The sequence below is a fragment of the Equus asinus genome, chromosome 10, assembly GCF_041296235.1.
Source record: "Equus asinus isolate D_3611 breed Donkey chromosome 10, EquAss-T2T_v2, whole genome shotgun sequence".
Taxonomy (NCBI): domain Eukaryota; kingdom Metazoa; phylum Chordata; class Mammalia; order Perissodactyla; family Equidae; genus Equus; species Equus asinus.
The window spans coordinates 13,694,417-13,710,069 of record NC_091799.1 but is presented as its reverse complement, the minus strand read 5'-3'; the positions used below and the strand labels follow the sequence as shown (position 1 = coordinate 13,710,069).

The 15,653-nt window shown below is 59.3% G+C and overlaps 2 protein-coding genes across 10 annotated transcripts in view; both read right to left on the bottom strand.

Moving 5' to 3' along the window:
• RALGDS (ral guanine nucleotide dissociation stimulator) overlaps nucleotides 1–1,687 on the bottom strand; it is a 48,035-nt gene extending 46,348 nt beyond the window's left edge. The window contains exon 1 of one of the 2 annotated variants that reach the window (XM_044778472.2): nucleotides 1,244–1,687. In XM_044778472.2, coding sequence (XP_044634407.1) covers nucleotides 1,244–1,261 — 18 coding nt within the window. In that variant the 5' untranslated portion in view covers nucleotides 1,262–1,687. The remainder of the gene's footprint in view (nucleotides 1–1,243) is intronic. The other variant, XM_044778474.2, reaches the window with a different exon arrangement.
• A 1,429-nt stretch (nucleotides 1,688–3,116) lies between these two features.
• On the bottom strand, nucleotides 3,117–15,344 carry GBGT1 (globoside alpha-1,3-N-acetylgalactosaminyltransferase 1 (FORS blood group)). Of its 8 annotated transcripts, none has more exons than XM_044778470.2 (8): nucleotides 15,074–15,344; nucleotides 14,003–14,191; nucleotides 13,405–13,470; nucleotides 11,471–11,626; nucleotides 8,354–8,404; nucleotides 8,238–8,273; nucleotides 7,551–7,685; nucleotides 3,117–6,480 (listed from the first exon to the last, which is right to left on the bottom strand). In XM_044778470.2, the coding sequence occupies exons 2-8, from the start codon at nucleotides 14,071–14,073 to the stop codon at nucleotides 5,796–5,798; spliced, it is 1,200 nt and encodes a 399-aa protein (XP_044634405.1). In that variant the 5' UTR covers nucleotides 14,074–14,191; nucleotides 15,074–15,344; the 3' UTR covers nucleotides 3,117–5,795. The 8 variants fall into 8 exon arrangements, with proteins under 8 accessions (XP_044634405.1, XP_070374547.1, XP_014718846.1 ...); XM_070518446.1 differs by having other exon boundaries at nucleotides 7,551–7,876; nucleotides 15,074–15,178; XM_014863360.3 differs by lacking the exon at nucleotides 11,471–11,626.
• Between the last annotated feature and the right edge of the window lie 309 nt (nucleotides 15,345–15,653).

Here is a 15,653-nt window from a genome sequence, read left to right as displayed (position 1 = left end):
ATCCCCAGCACTGCAGCCCCGGACTGGAAACCAGAAAACAAAACACACACCTTTGTTTGGATGTAGTCTAGGCACTGGATCCACCAGGGCCCAGGAGGCAAAGGGGCAGGACCTACAGGCTCCAGGGGCCACGTGCGGGACCTCGGAAGCCTCCCTTGTCCCCTCTTTCCCTCCACTGAGCCTGGCGTGTCCAGTTCACTCATGAGGCCTCCTCAGCCCAGCCAGGGCAATGACTCCGCCCCACTTCCAAATGAGGACCCCGAGGCTCCAAGGACGGCCTTGTCCCTGGTCCCTGGACAAGTGGCCCAGTGCTCTGCCACGTTCTGCACTACCCAGGTCCCAAGCCCCCAAGCCTCTAGGCTGGCTGCCCTCTGCTCAGAAGGACCTCAAGGGAGTAGAAAGCATCTTCCAAGGACTTGGAGCACATGGGTCATGGGTGGAGAACTAAGGTCAACTGACTCTTCTATGAGTCTGTGGGACTCTTGGGGCCACCCCGTCTATACACCCCAATTTATAGAGGAATACGCTGAGGCCTTCTCTCCTGAAGCCCCCTCCACATTAGGGAGGCGGAGTGTCCTCCCAGTTCCAGGTGCCCAGAGTGACAGATGCAGGACCCCAGGAACCATCCTCTCCAGGCTGCCCTTGGGATGGTCCCTGGCCTGCAGCCCCCTGGCAACCCTGGGGATGCGCTGGCCACAAGTCTGACATCTCTCTCCCTCCCCATTCTACGGACCTGGCGTGTGTGTAGGGGCCGGCAGACCCCTGCCTCATGGCAGAGCTGCCTCCGACCTCTTTCTTCTTTTCCGTCACCTCCCAAGTGTGCACTCCTCCTCTGACACCACTCCCCGGTCCCTACCTGTGAAGTCAATGTGCGTGTATGTACCTGTGGGCGCGTGGGGATGCCCAGAGGAAACGGCCCCACATGAGAGGGGGTGGACAAGGAGCCCCCAGGATGTTAGGGGCTCTCATTCCCAAAAGAAACCCAACAGGAGGGTTTAGTCCTGGCCTAGGAGGCTGGAACCCTCCAATCTCCCCTGGACTCTGCCACCCCGTGGCCCGGAGCCAGTCCCTGCCCGTCTCTTGGCCTCAGTCTCCCAATTGTACCAAGAGGGGTTGGACGTGGAACTGCGTAAGCGCGCGCTCAGCGTGGACGCGGCGCCGTGCTCCCTCCCCGCCGGATGGGGTGTGGGCGGGGGGCGTGTGGCGGGGAGGGCGGCAGGGCTGGGCCGTGCGGGGCACTCACCTGGCAATCTACCATCATCCTCAGCCCTGGCTGCGCATCGCCGGCCCCAGGGCGGGGCCCGGGGCTCGCAGAGGCCGCTGGCCTCGGCCCGCGCGCGGCGCAGGGGGGCGCTCGGCTGCGGGGCTCATGGCGCGGCCTCCCGTCCCCGCCGGGCCCGGGGCTCCGCGGCCACCGCCGCCGCCCGCGCCGCTCCCATTGTCCTCGCTGCGCCGCGCCACCGGCCGCTCGGGCCCCGCTGCTCGGTTCCGCCGGGCTCTGGGCTCCGGCCGGGTGGGCGGGGACAGCCGCGGCCCCGCCCCCTCCCTGCCCCGGCCCGCCCGCAGGTGTGAGGGGCGGGCCCCGCCGCGCGAGCTCCCCGGGGTCGCGCTCGGGGGCGCGCACGGGCCTCCCTCCCGCAGGCGGACGTGGGTGGGCCCCGCTGGGGCAGCCGGGCCTTGTGTCCACAGCCGGGCGCGCACACGGGGCCTGCGCGGGCCCGCGGACAGCGCGTGCACGTGAACCCCGCCCTGCCGCGCGCGCACAGCTCACCGAGGGCTCAGCGCGGAGCTGGTCCCCGTGTCCCCCGCCCCCACCGCCTGCTCCGTGCCTCCTACGCCTCCTAGGATCTCGGGCCACCTGAAACCCGACCAGGCGGGGGCTGCTGGGCGCTGGGCCGGGTGGTTGTGGAGGCCTGGGGACGCGGGAGTCACTGAATATACAACCCCATCCTTCTGTCCCGGTCCTCATATGCCACCTGCAGGGGCAGCTTGGTGGATATCTGGGGACAGGGGGACCGGGAGGTGGCAGTGGACACCGAGTGTAGGCAAGGAGGTTAGGCCGCCCCTTCCGCCTCCTCCATTACACCCCCCTTCCCCTTCTTCTTGCAGGACCGCAGGACACGAGGTCCAGCCTATCCTTGACTGCAGCCCTAGCTGGTGTGGAGGGGCTGGAGGGAGCCCAGGGCAGTGGGCCCACCACCGGGAGGGGCGGGGGTAGGGGGGTGGAGTTACTGTTAGGGAGCCCCTGGGCACTGAGTGATTTCACCCCATTTTATAGATGAGCAGTGGCCCCAGCACTCAGGGTCACTCTGCTATAAGTGACCAGGCCCAGCCAAACCCGGCGCTGACCATCGGAGGCCTGCCACGTGTTGGTGCTCCCCCAGCCAGGCCACGGCCTCAGTCCAGCTCTTTGGGCCCCTTCATCTCCTGCTTTAATCCCAGCACACCCTCCCGAGGGCGGAGTCACTGACCCCACTCTCAGTGGAGGAAACTGAGGCTTGAAGAAGTCACCACATGAGCTGGCCTGTCCCAGGGCCGTGGCGTGGCCCAGCTGGGGTCGCAACCTAGGTCAATCTGACCCCAAAGGCTGTGCTTGCACAGGAGCCCAAGGAGGTGCCTCTGAGCCCAGCCTTGGAGGTGAGTCCACGGAGGTTGGGGGGCGACAGGGAGGGACACTGCAGGCAGGGGGCTCTGAGAGGGACAAGGGCTTGGCGGGCTCCCTGAGGGAGGAAGGCTCTAGGGAGGCTGGAGTGGGGTGAGGGGTGCACAGGGGAGGGCATCTGGCCCGGGTCACACAGGACTCTGAGTGTCGGGCAAAGAGTCAGGAGTCACTGCAGGTTGGGGGCAGCAGGGGCCACAGTGCAGGAGGTTTGATCAGAGCCCCAGCATCTCAGAGTTGGAGGGAGCTTAGTGGGCACGTGATCCACCCCACCCAAGCACACATCCGTGAGCCCCAGCCAGGCATGAGGCCTGCCTTAGTTTCCTCCTGTGCACAGTGGGGGCTGTGGAGGTCGTCTGCCTCCTCCCAGAGCTGGGCATGCTGTCTGGGGGGCCCAAAGATGGCTCTTCTCAAGGTAGTTGCCCAAGAAGAGTCAGTGTCCAGAAGTCTTCCAGCTTAATCTCATTTAATCCTCATCCCAGGGCCTTACAGAGGTGGCGTGACCTGCCCAACATCCCACAGCTGCTGGGACAGATGGAAACCTGTGTTCTTTCAGCTGCCTCACATTCACACAGCCATTCAACAAACATTCCTGGAGTGCCTCCTGGGCTTCAGGTACCAGGGAAACCTGGTCAGCCACCGTAGGTGTCCTTTGGAGTCTACCCACTGGGGAAAGGGGTAGGGGTTGGCAGAACATTGTAAATGATGACACAGCGTGAGGAGGATTTATGGGAACACCGAACAGCAGCTGCTCTGGAGGGGGGCACAAATCAAGGCAGTCTTCCTAGTGGAGGTGGTGTCAGGAGTCCCCAGGAATTGGCCAGGTGATGGGACCGGGAGGCCTGACTGGTGGGCTGTGTGAGCAGAGGTGTGCTGGGCCAGGCCATACAGCTGAGCGACCATTTTGGATGGTAATGCTGGGGAGGAGCCTGTTGGCCATGAAGGGACAGGAAGCTTCAGTTCCAGGGGTCTCCATTGCAGGGGGTGCTGCGGATATTTGTAATTTTGTCTATTTCTTAAAGAAGTACTTCTACAATTTAAAAAAGCTCAGAGTTCCCAAACTGATCTGCCCTGGCAAGATTGGTGCCCAGAGCTCAGATCAGGCCCTGGCAGCCAGGCTGAGGGCTGCTGGGGCTGCCTCTGGGCACTCCTGCCCCCTCTGCTAGGTCGGGCCGGTTCCCCTCCCCTCTGCCCACCCCAGGCCCCTTGCTTCTTCCCACCCTGGAGCAGCTCTGCAGCTCTGGCCCCAGGCCCTCAGCTCCTCGGGGAAGTAGCCTGGATCCTGGTTTGGTTTCAGGAGTTGGGGCCTGTCACCCACTCAACTCATGTCTGAGGACCATGCCCTGGGATGGGGACCAGGGTCAGTCAAAGTCCCTTGTGGGGGCTTAGGTCCAGGAGATGCTGGGCCCAGAGCTGGGCTGGGAGTGGGGTGGGGGCTCCCTTCTCCCCTGCAAGGCTGGTGGTGCCCAGGCCTGGGGGCTACCTGCTCCTGAGCCTTCCCTGGTCTTCACATCCAGGGGCCTCTTCTTTGGCACAGCCCTGCTTCATAGCCCCTCCCTGCCCTGGGAAGGTGCTCCCTGCTGGGGACACACGGGCCATGGATCCACCTGCGCCTCAGTCCAGGAAGCACCCCAGGGCCTCTCCCTGACAGGGCTTCTCCCTGACTCGTGCGCTGCAGCCCAGGCTGTCTCCTCACTTGGTCACGGTCTGTCTGCGCTCTTGTGATCTGTCCCTGCTCACGGGCCAAACCACAGGTTACAGGAAGAGTGGCCTCAGGGCTGAACCCTAGCTTTGCCAGGAGTGGCCAGGTGCCCATCCCGATATGGCCACAGAGTGCACCTCTCCCCACCCTCCCCTTCTCCTTTCCACAGCAAAGATGCTGCTGCCCCCAGGGGAGTGGACACGAGGCCACCCAGCCCTGAATCTACACCCCCCCTCCCGCCCCCCGCAGACAGACAGAACCAGTGTGGGGCTCTCAAGTCCCTCTGGGGCCACGCTGGTGAGGCTGCCCTCGCAGGTCCTCTGATCCTGAGTCTGCGCCACACCCACCAGTGTCCTCACAGGCTGAGGCGGACCCGACACAGGAGGGCTAGCAGACGTATCTTTTATGCACTGAGGGACTAAGAACCCACAGGGTATCCCGCTGATGGGCTCTGCTCCCCTCGACTCGGTCAGGAACGTGGCACGTCTGACAGCACACTCCCACGGCACCCACTCTCCAGAACGAAATCCTGCCTGTCACAGCAGCCGACTTTAGCCCAGGTTTTCTGAAAAGCTGTCTCCTCCCTCCCCCACCGCCACAAGTTGATTGTATTTGAAATCCAGGCTGCCTGTACCCCAGCGGCTGGCAGCACAGACACTCAGAGGTGCAGGGGAGAACACCTTGGTGAGGGCCTAGCACATGTAACCTTTATTAAAAACTGGCCCGACCCCCTTACAAAGGAGGCGGCTAGTGCCCGAGAGTGTGGTCCGCCAGTGGGTGCAGGCTGGACCTGAAACCAGAGAGAGCCTAGAGCTGGTCCATGTCAAAGGCTCGCTCCGGGGCCCTGAGTGAGGAACTGGCTCCATGTGGCTGGGGGACATCACGGTACCCGGGAGCCCCTCAGCCAGAGAGAAGGGGTCTGGGACACCTTTCACACCAGGATGTCAGAAGTGTAGCTTTAAGGGCAATCGGCAACAAGAGGGGCAGGGGTGGGACGCAGGCCCTGAGCAGAGCCGGGACTCCAGATCCTGCCCCGAAGGCACGTCTGTGGGGGAAGGCCTACCCTCTTTGAGCTCTGGTCTCCCTTCCTCGTGTCCGACCATTCTGGGGCCATGCTGCTGTGTGACCTCTGGGTTCTCCTCCAGTAGGCACAGCCCTTTACAGTTTACAAGGGCCTTGCCACATCCATTTTCTGGCTGGATTCTCCTGGCAGACTGAGAGGTAAGCAGGACAGGGCTGGGCTCAGCTAAGGCTTGAGGGGTGAGGCACTGGTACAAGGCGGCTCCATTGGGGCAAGGTGGGTGCTCCGCTGGGGTGAGGTGGGTGCTCCTCTGGGGCGGGCTGGGTGCTCTTCTGGGGCAAGCTGGGTGCTCCTGTGGGGTGGGCTGGCTCCAGGGCTTGGGGTCGCCCTCCAGGGCAGCCCTGGCTCTGCTGTCAGCTCCTCAGCCAGCTGGTGTCTTTGTCCAGTGTAGAAAAGCGGATCAGCTTCAGGCTGGGTGGCTGGCGCTTCCTGTCGTCCCAGAGGTACTCTGGGGATAGAACTTTGGAGGGCTTATGTGAGATGAAGCGGCGGTTCAGGTGGCTCTCCTCCTGCCAGGCTGCCATGATGCCATTGGCCTTGTCTGCCAGGATGGCCATGTGGCAGCCCCTGGTAAACTCGTACACGTTGGCTACCCGCCCCCCAAAGACCGCCCCTCCATAATAGAAGTCCCCCTCACCGTCTGCCACGAAGGCAGTAGAAACATGCCTGCGCTCGTAGGGGAACTGCTGGCGGGGTACAGCATAGTAGCCCGGGTGAATGGCAGCCACTAGGTCTCCCAAGGTCTCAGGGCCCCACGGGTTCCGGAACACCATGTCCACATCGACGCAGAAGAGGTAGTCCACCTCCTGGTGCGCCCTCTTGGCAATGTGCTGGCTGATGATCTCCATCCGGCGCGTGGAGATCTCCTCCCAGCGGGAGTGCCTCTGGATGGGGATGATGCCGAGGCGGCGGCCAGGGCCCAGCGGGACCTGGGGAATGGCCGTGGGGTCGTCGGTGAAGACATAGTAGCATACCCGGTAACCGTGCATGAAGAACCGCTCGGCCGACTCCAGGAAGTGCTGGACGAAGTGGGTGTACCTGGTGGCAATAACCACAACGTCCACCACAGCCCTGGCAGGGCCACTGCCTGGGTTCCCACCATGCGCTGGCGATGCAGGGCCAGGCTGGGGCCCCCCCTCTCAGCTCCCCACCTCAAGCAGTCACTCAGGTCTGACCCTCAGGGTCCTCCTCTCAAATTTCCACAATCACAGTACCAACCTCTTAAGACTGTCGTTAAGAATGATGCTTCAGGATGACTCTTCCATTCACAAACCAAGCTAACTTTATTGAGAACTTACTGAGTGCTGGGCAGTGTTCTTATCTCCTTTGAGCCTCAAAAACTCGCTACAGGGCAGGCACCGTAATCCCCATTTTATAGGCAAAGACACTGAGACCCAGAGAGAGAAAAGGAAGCGAGCAGCAGCCCAGTGGCTGCATCAAAGCTGTGGGGGTCCCGGAGGCGCAGAGCCGAGGAAACTATGTGGCCCCACGCCCCAGGCCACAGCCGATTGGACCAGGGGCTCATCTGACCCCAGGGGGGCCATCCAGCATCTGGCCAGCACTTTTTGCCTTGGGGCCCCATCATGGTCCCTCTCTCAGAAGTCCCAGAAAGGGACCTAGAGGCAAGCAGCCAGGTGGTGGCTCCTAAAGCAAAGGCCAGGTGGGGTGAGGGAGGAGAGAGGAAAACAGGAGGGATCCAGAGAGTGGGCAGACAGAGCCGGTAGAGGAGAGGGTCCGGAGGGCGGGGCCAGCTCTGTCTGGGTCTCTTGATGTGCCTGTGGCCTGCCCATGGACCCCCATTTATATAAGGTGATCTGGGGGGTCCATCCCTTCACGCCTGCCTGGACTGTTCAGGGGGAGCAGCGAGGGGTGAGGGGCACCTGGCAAAGGTTCCTGCTTTTCCTTCACCTGGGCTGCCTGCCCCCCTTCCCTGCCAGGGCCAGACCCCCTTCCTCCAGGAAGACCCCCTCCCACTCCACTCTCTCCCTTCCTACCCGCGCAGCACCTGGGTCAGGGCCTCCGTCGTCGGGCAGGCTCCCATCTCTCCCAGACTGCACGCTCCTGTGGCTCAGAGAGAACCCTCCCTCGCCCAGCCAGCCGTGACTCACTTCCCCACGGCGAACACCGTGAGCCCGATGGTCAGGTTCAGCGGCTGGTAGATGTGCTGCAGAAGCTCGGCGTTGAAGGTTCCCTCGGACACGATGGGCGCCAGCCAGGGCGTCAGCGTCAGCAGCTCTGTGGGCCTGGCAGCAGGGGAGGCCGTGGGGGTTGAGACGCTGTGTGACCCTGGGCAGCTTTGTCCCAGTCTCTGGGCCTCAGTATTCTCGTGGAAAGTGGAGATGATAACAGCAGCCTCCCAGCGCGGTTGGGAGGGCCAGGAGTTAAAGCACATCAAGTGTCTAGAAGAACCTGGCATTTCAGCTGCCTGCTGTGCCTAGTAAATGGGAGTGCCAGTATCATCATAACACGGGACTGAGCACCTGCTATGCAGCAGGTGCAATGCTGTGCATCTCACAAACACCGTCTCATCTGGTCCCCCCACCTCCTGTGAGGTGGGTACTATCATTAATCCACCTGTACAGAAAAAGCTCAGAATAACAGGGTAACCCGACCAAGGTCACACAGCTACTGACAGAGCCTAGGTCCCTGACTCCCAGTGTGTCTTTCCACCATCCCAGACTACCTGGACCCCAAGGCCTGAGACCTCCACCACCCCAACTAATGAATCAGAGCTGTCCCCCTCACCTACCACCCAGGTCTCTCCATTCTGCACCCAGGCCCTGACCGACACCTACCTCTGCTCCAGCAGCTTGGGCTGGGGGTACCGTGACCTGCAACCAGAAGGGCCAGTGGTGAGGGGAGGCAGCTCCCAGCCCCAGGACCACAAAAGGGAAAATGACAGTTTACTTACTGTGCCACAGGCTGGAACAGCTTCTCCCCCTTGTACTGCAGCTTCATGTTGCTGGTAGTGGAGGAGAAAGAGCCGTTAGGGCTGGGCGGGGGGCAGAGACACTCAGCACGTGAAGGATGAAGCTGAGCTTAACCAAAGAGCCCCACGGGGCAGGTACCACCCAGGTTCCATGCAGACTCCCGGGAGCCATCCCCACCACCGCTCTGCCCTCTGCGGGGCTGGGCTCCTACAGAAGCGGTCTGTCCAGGGGCACTGAGTGGCAGGGCAGCGATTCCAACCTGGTGGTCTCTGTGTTCAAAGCTGATGCCTTTTCAACCATGTCACTCTGTAGGAGCCCGGCATGGAGCGGAAGGTTTGAGAAGGAGCAAAGGCCCAGTGAGCCCAGTTCTGCCACCTTCTTGCAAGATTCCAAGCCTGGGAACCTTGGGGGAGTTACTTAAGCTGAGCCCACGGTGATGGTCAGTGTAGTGCCTGGTTACTCAAACAGCAATCAAGGCACTGCCCTGAAGGTATCCTGGAGATGGGATCAGCGTCTATACCAGCTGACTTTATGTAAAGATTATCCCGGATAATCTAGGTGGGCCTGATCCAGTAAGAGGAAAGGCCTTAAGACCAGAACTGAGCTACCCATGAAGAAGAAATCTTCAGTCCGCCCGTGGACGGACTGCCCATGGGTTCCCGCCTGCATTTCCCGCCGGCCTGCCCTTCCGATCTCAGCCCAACCTAGCCACCCCACAACTGTGTAAGCCAATTCCTTGTACTCTCTCTCTCCCCCTCTTCCTCCTTCCTCCCTCCCTCCTACCAGTTCTGTTTCTTTAGTGCAACCTGGCTGATACACCCACTTCTTCTCATCTGTGAAATGGGTAATGACCCTCAACCCTGAGGGCTGCTGTGAGAATTAGCGAGGGACGCGAGCCTGCGGTTCTCAGCCCAGCGCAGCACGGAGCAAGCGCTCAGTAAGACCAGGCAGCCTGGCCCTCGCTCGGCAGGCGGCGCGTGTGGCCAGCCTTCCTGAGCTTCAAGCAACGTCAGCGGGCTGGAGAAGGAAGAAGCGGGTCCCTGAGAAAGGAGGCTGCAGGCTGCACGGGGGCCTCTGGCTCTGCCACCATCTACCTGGCCGAGACCTGAGGCCAGACATTTGACTCATGGGACACTGGTTCCCTCAGCCCGAAAACGGGGACAATAAAACCTTTTGCTTAGAGTCCTTCCCCAGAGGGTGGAAGTGAGGTCCAGAGAAGGGAAAGGTCTGCCCAAGGCCCCCAGGGAGCGGGGTGAGAGCCAGCTCCAGAAGAGGCCTGAAGTCAGCTCTGTAAGGCTCAGACCGCCAGAGGACTCAGCGCCTGCCATGCACCAGGGACTTTCAATATGCCGATCCTGGGGCATGGCTTCAGCCTCCTTCAGTTTTCCCACCTTTTTTATTTTTTAAGTCAGAATTGGGGTGAGTTTATTATGAGCCAGAGTGAGGATTATAACCTGGGAAGGCCTCAGAAGGCGTTCCCTTTTCCCATGTTTTTTAGTCTATGCTTTTTTTTGTGGTAAAATATACACAACAAAGATTTACCATTTTAACTTTTTTTTTCTTTTGAGGAAGATTAGCCCTGAGCTAACATCTGCTGCCAATCCTCCTCTTTTTTGCTGAGGAAGACTGGCCCTGAGCTAACATCTGAGCCCATCTTCTACTTTATATGTGGGATGCCTACCACAGCATGGCTTGCCAAGCGGTGCCATGTCCACACCCAGGATCCCAACCGGCAAACCGCCGAAGCGGAACGTGCACACTTAACCGCTGTGCCACTGGGCCGGCCCCTTAACTGTTTTTAAATGTACAGTTGAGCAGCATTAAGTATATTGCATTGTTGTGCAACCATCACCACCATCCATCTCCAGAACTTTCTCATCTTCCCAAACTGAAATTCTCTCCCCATTGAACACTCTCTCCCTTCCCCTCCCCCAGCCCGAAAGCCATTATTCTACGTCTATCTATGAATTCGACTATTCTAGAGACCTCAGATAAGTGGAATCCTACGATGTTTGTCCTTCTGTGATTAGTCTGTACTCTTGAATCAACAATTTTTTTTTTTTAAAGATTTTATTTTTTCCTTTTTCTCCCCAAAGCCCCCCAGGACACAGTTGTATATTCTTCGTTGTGGGTCCTTCTAGTTGTGGCATATGGGACGCTGCCTCAGCGTGGTCTGATGAGCAGCGCCATGTCCGCGCCCAGGATTCGAACCAACGAAACACTGGGCCGCCTGCAGCGGAGCGCGCGAACTTAACCACTCGGCCACGGGGCCAGCCCCTTGAATCAACAATTTTTTGAAGTCAATCCATCAAATCGGCACTCTGCCCTAGTTTCACGTAAACCAGCACATTCAGGTCCCTGCTCAGAAAGTGACGGGACTCTGAGAAGGGGGTCAGAAGTGGGAAAGGGCCCCAGGACACTGGCACCAGCCAGCTCAGTGCTCCACTTCCCTGGCAGTTGGCTCCTCCCCTCTCCCTACAAGCCCAGACAAGATCCAGCTGCATTCAAGAGTTAGCTGTAAGAACACTGAACCACAGACGAGCCAGGACCAGCACAAGGAGCTTCACGTTTCCAAACCGCAGAAGGAAACAAAACTAAAAGAAGAAATCCAAATGAAAAAAGGGGAAGTTGTGACCATCAAAAGCAAACAAAAACCTCCAATTTCAATCTATTAAAAAAATAACTCGGGGCCGGCCCCGTGGCATAGTGGTTAAGTTCAGTGCTCTCTGCTTCAGCAGTCCGGGTTCATGGGCTTGGATTCCAAGCACAGACCTGCACCACTCGTCAGCCATGCTGAGGCAGCGACCCACAAATAAAGTAGAGGAAGATTGGTACAGATGTTAGTTCAGGGCTAATCTTCCTGAGCAAAAAAAAAAAAAAAACCCAAGCAAAAAAACTCCACCTCAGTAGAACCAAGGCAGACAAACTAGAAAGAAAAATAATGTAGCAAATGCACTGGGTCAAGGGTGATGACTGAGAACCGCAAACAGGCCAAAGAAAGGTCACCGAAGAGGAAATTCAACTAATGAGAAGGCGTGGGGGAAATGAAGGCCTCAGGAGGAATCAAAGAAATGAAATTTAAACCAAAGAGATAGCACCTCCCATCTCTGGAATCAGCAAGGTGGTGTGGTCTTTGTTTCTCATAATACCCGGTCCTTCCAGCGCTGGCCCATATGCAATGCAGCTGCCCAGCTGGGAGTGGTGAGTGTGTGGATCTGAGCGTGTGATGTGCCACCGTCCCTCTGAACAGCAACCTGGTGAGATGGATGGAAAACCCACCATATCCTCTGGCCCAGGAAGGGAACGTATCAAAAGAAAGGATCTTTAAGATGGAAAAAGCTTTCTATCCAAAGCTGCTCCTTACAAACTATGTTTCCGACACTGAGAAATTAGAAACAACTTAAATGCTCCACCCTTGCTGGTGGGAAAGGGGGAGGGGTCCAAGAATTATGACCCAACCCCTGAGGGGGGTAAAATGATGGTGACCACCCAGAGTATGAATCCACACCGAAAAATAAAGCCAACTCTGGGAAAACAGGATACAAATCGCAAAAACATTACGATCACAACTATTTCCAATAGCAAGCAGCCTTTCTGCTTTTAGAACCAAGTAAGTGCACAGTCTGTTCAATTAGAAAATGCAGCCACCACCAAGCCGACAATGAACTCTGGAATCAGCATAACTCAGACCAGTGGGACCCTTGGGAGCTTTTTTCTTTCTTGTTTTACAGCTTCCTAACTTCCTATATTCTGTGTTTATAATAAAAAAAATGCCTTGTTCATTATAGTCTATGATCCTGATTTAAACGTTCTGTTGTTAGTGCTGTCAAGTCAGTTCTGACTCCTCCACCCGCTGTGGACAGCAGAATGGAACCCTGCCCGGTCTTTTTGCTCCATCATCTTACCTGCGGGCATTCTATCAGGCAGCGCTCTGCTGCTGTTCACAGGGTTTGCATGGCCAATTTCTTCAGAAGTGAGTGGCCAGGTCCTTCTTCCTAGTTTGTCTTAGTCTGGAAGTTCTGCTGAAACCTGTCCACCAAGGGTGACCCTACTGGTATTTGAAATACTGGTGGCATAGCTTTCAGCATCACAGCAACCTGCAGCCACCACAGGATGACAATGGACGGATGGGTGGTATGATTTCCTGACTGGGAAATGACCCTGGGCCGTGGTGGTGAGAGTGCGGAATCTTAACCACTAGACCAAGAGGGCTGGCAAACTTTGCTTTAGCTGTCATGAAAAACAAAAGACCATGGGGCCAAATGCCCCCTCAAGACCATCGCAACCCATTGTTTCGCTCTTAACTGTCAAAAGTCAGATTCGTTATGTGGGGAAGACTGGTCACATGTTAATTTGTTCTTTGAATCCACATAGAACACAAAATTGGGGCTGGTCCGGAGGTGCAGTGGTTAAGTTCACATGTTCCACTTCGGCGGCCCCGGGTTCACTGGTTGGGATCCCAGGTGTGGACATGGCACCACTTGGCAAGCCATGCTGTGGTAGACGTCCCACATAGAAAGTAGAGGAAGATGGGCTCAGATGTTAGCTCAGGGCCAGTCTTCCTCAGCAAAAAGAGGAGGATTGGCAGCAGATGTTAGCTCAGGGCTAATCTTCCTCAAAAACAAAAAACCACACACAAAATCGAGCAAAAATGTCACGTCCTAAAAGCAGTGTTCCTGAGCGCCTCCTCCAGGCTGGTGCCACAGCAGGTCACTGACAGGCATCAACGCACTCCCTGCTGCAGGCCGGGGCACCTCGACCATCCCATTTGACAGATGCAGCAAGGGAGCCTCGGAGCCACACAACATGCTCAGGGTCAGACTGCAGAGGGGGTGCTGCAAGGACAACCGAGGAGTGAAACAGGCAAAATTTACTCCACATTTGTGGCAGCCCATAAATTACTCACTTATGCACACTGATCAGAATCACGAGCTTACGACCTCAGAACCTGCAAAGTGACGTTAAAAGCTCTCCCATCTCCCACACTCCGGGCAGCCCACAGAGCTCCCGGTTCTGCCAGCCCCATACTTACAAGATCTCTGGGCAGGGGAGGTAATAGGGGACGTAGGAGACAGGCAGCCAGTCCTCGACATACACCCTGGGAAGGAAAAACACCTGTTGACTCACCTCTGCCCCAGAGGCCGAAAACTCACCTGGTGCGGGTTAATGGGAGTGAAGGCAACCGGGGGTCCCTCATCACTCCTTGGGGTACAAAGTCTCCTGGCCTTCCAGCATGCCGTCATTATTCACCCATAGAGCCATTCACTCCTGGGGCAGGAACGTTCTCGACCCAGGCCCTGAACACAAGGGGGTGGCAGTGAGGGGCAGCCCCGGGAGCTCCGCAGAAGGAACACACGGGTGAATCTGGGAGCATGAACAGGAGTTCCTCATCAACATGGCTAGGAAAATGGTCAAGGCAGAGAAAAGACCAAGTGCAGAGGCCAGTACAAGGCAAAGTTCAGAAGCCAAAACCAGTTTGGTCTCCCTGGCATGGGGTTGAGGGATAAGCGTGCCAGAAGAGGTGGGTGGGACCCAGGAATCCCCTGAAGGGGTCAAGATTTGGGGGTTGAGATGCAGGAGAGAGGGGGGCATCTGGGGGACAGAGGGAGGGCTCCATGGGGCATGCTCACCACAGAGTGCAGAGTACCGTCCCTACCAGCAGGCAGACCCCCAGGCCGATGGCCAGCCTGTGGCGGCGCATGGCCAGGTGCAGCACCTGAGCCTGGGCACCTGCTGAGACTGGGCGTGTCCTGGCCGATCAGCCCTCCTCTCTCAGGGATGCCAGGCTCTGAGCCTCTGTCTCCAGGGTCGGGGAACACCTGCAAAGGAATTTTCCTTTATCCAGGGGACACTAGCCCCATCCTTGCTGCCCTGCCCTCCTCTGGGCGGCCCCACCAGAGGAATGTGGATCCCTGATGTCTCCTCGTCCTGCTGGATCCCAGGCTGGCTCTGGCAGCCCCGGGAGGTGGACCGGGGACGGGGCTCAGTGCTCAGAGAAGGCTGCAGCTGTGCCTGGGGAGAGGCACTCTGGCGCGGCCTACTGGCCTCCAGCCTAGGCTCTCAGGTCTCCCTCCCAACCGTGTCTCTGGGCAGTGAGCAGAGGGTGGACAGCATACAGGGACCGGGGCAGCAGCGCGAGGGCGGGGCTTCGAGAAGGATTCCCAGGAACAACACTGAGGACGCCGGAAATCAAGCCTACAGTCGGCTTGACTGTGACCCCAGCGGACAAACGCAGCCTGGGCGAGGGCTGCGCAGAGAGGCGGCCGTGATTACCCCGGGGGTAGGGGTGGCAGCAGTGCATTCCTCTAGGGGGCCCGCGGGAAGGGGCTTCAGTTCTCATTGGATTGGTAACCTTGAGCAAGGCACTCTCCGCTTACAGCGCCCGCAGGACCCCCGGCAGTCGTGCAGGGGTCAGCCCGAGGTCAGAGAAAGATCCCAGGGCCCGGGCTTTGGGGCTTTGGCCCCTGTTCACCCGGTGGCCTCCGGCAAGCCCGCTCCCTTTCCCTCCCTCTGCGAGTCTCAGTTTCCCCACCAGGGCCACGGGGTCCTGCCAAGCTTCCGCCACGATCTTCCGCTCCGCGAGTCCCTGCCTCCCGGGGGCCCAGGCTCCCGGGACCACTCCGCTGACGCAGAGCCAGGCCCGAGCCCCGTGCGCCCCAGCCCGGGGTCCGAACCCACCAGCCTGGGGGCGAGACGCGTACCTCGACTTCCGCCCGCCAGGGCCAGCTCCGGGTTCTGGCCGCTCCTCCTCCACTCTGGGTTACGCGATGGCCTCACCTACCCCCTCGCCGCGCCCGGCCTCCGGCAGCGGCAGCGTGCAGGGCTGAGCCTGACGCAGGGCCCGCAGGGGGCGGGGGGGTGGGAGGAGCTGCTCTATAGGGTGGGGAGGGGAGGGGGCGGGGGCCGCGGGAGGAAAAAGGCGACGCGCGCCCCGCCCACGGCCGCAGCTCCTCCCACCCCCCCGTGCGTCCCGCCCGCCACGGCCGCAGCTCCTCCCACTCACCCGCACGCCCCACCCACGGCCGCAGCTCCTCCCACTCACCCGCGCGCCCCTCCCACGGCCGCAGCTCCTCCCACTCACCCGCGCGCCCCTCCCACGGCCGCAGCTCCTCCCACTCACCCGCGCGCCCCGCCCACAGCTTCTTCCCAGCCGCCTGCGCCCTCCGCCCACAGCCCCGCTCCTGGTCAAGCCGTGCTGTGTCTTCAGTTCCCATAGGCAAAGTGGAGGAAGATGGGCACAGATGTTAGCTCAGGGCCAGTCCTCCTCACAATAAAATAAAA

Excerpts from the sequence above, each read along its gene's own strand:
- GBGT1 (XM_044778470.2), bottom strand. The coding sequence starts at position 14,073 with ATGCGCCGCCACAGGCTGGCCATCGGCCTGGGGGTCTGCCTGCTGGTA. Across the intron at positions 8,405-11,470 it reads GCTGATTCCAGAGATGGGAG|CAACATGAAGCTGCAGTACA; the intron begins GTGCTATCTCTT and ends CTCCACTACCAG. Across the intron at positions 7,686-8,237 it reads CCCAAGCTGCTGGAGCAGAG|GCCCACAGAGCTGCTGACGC; the intron begins GTAGGTGTCGGT and ends CCCTGCTGCCAG.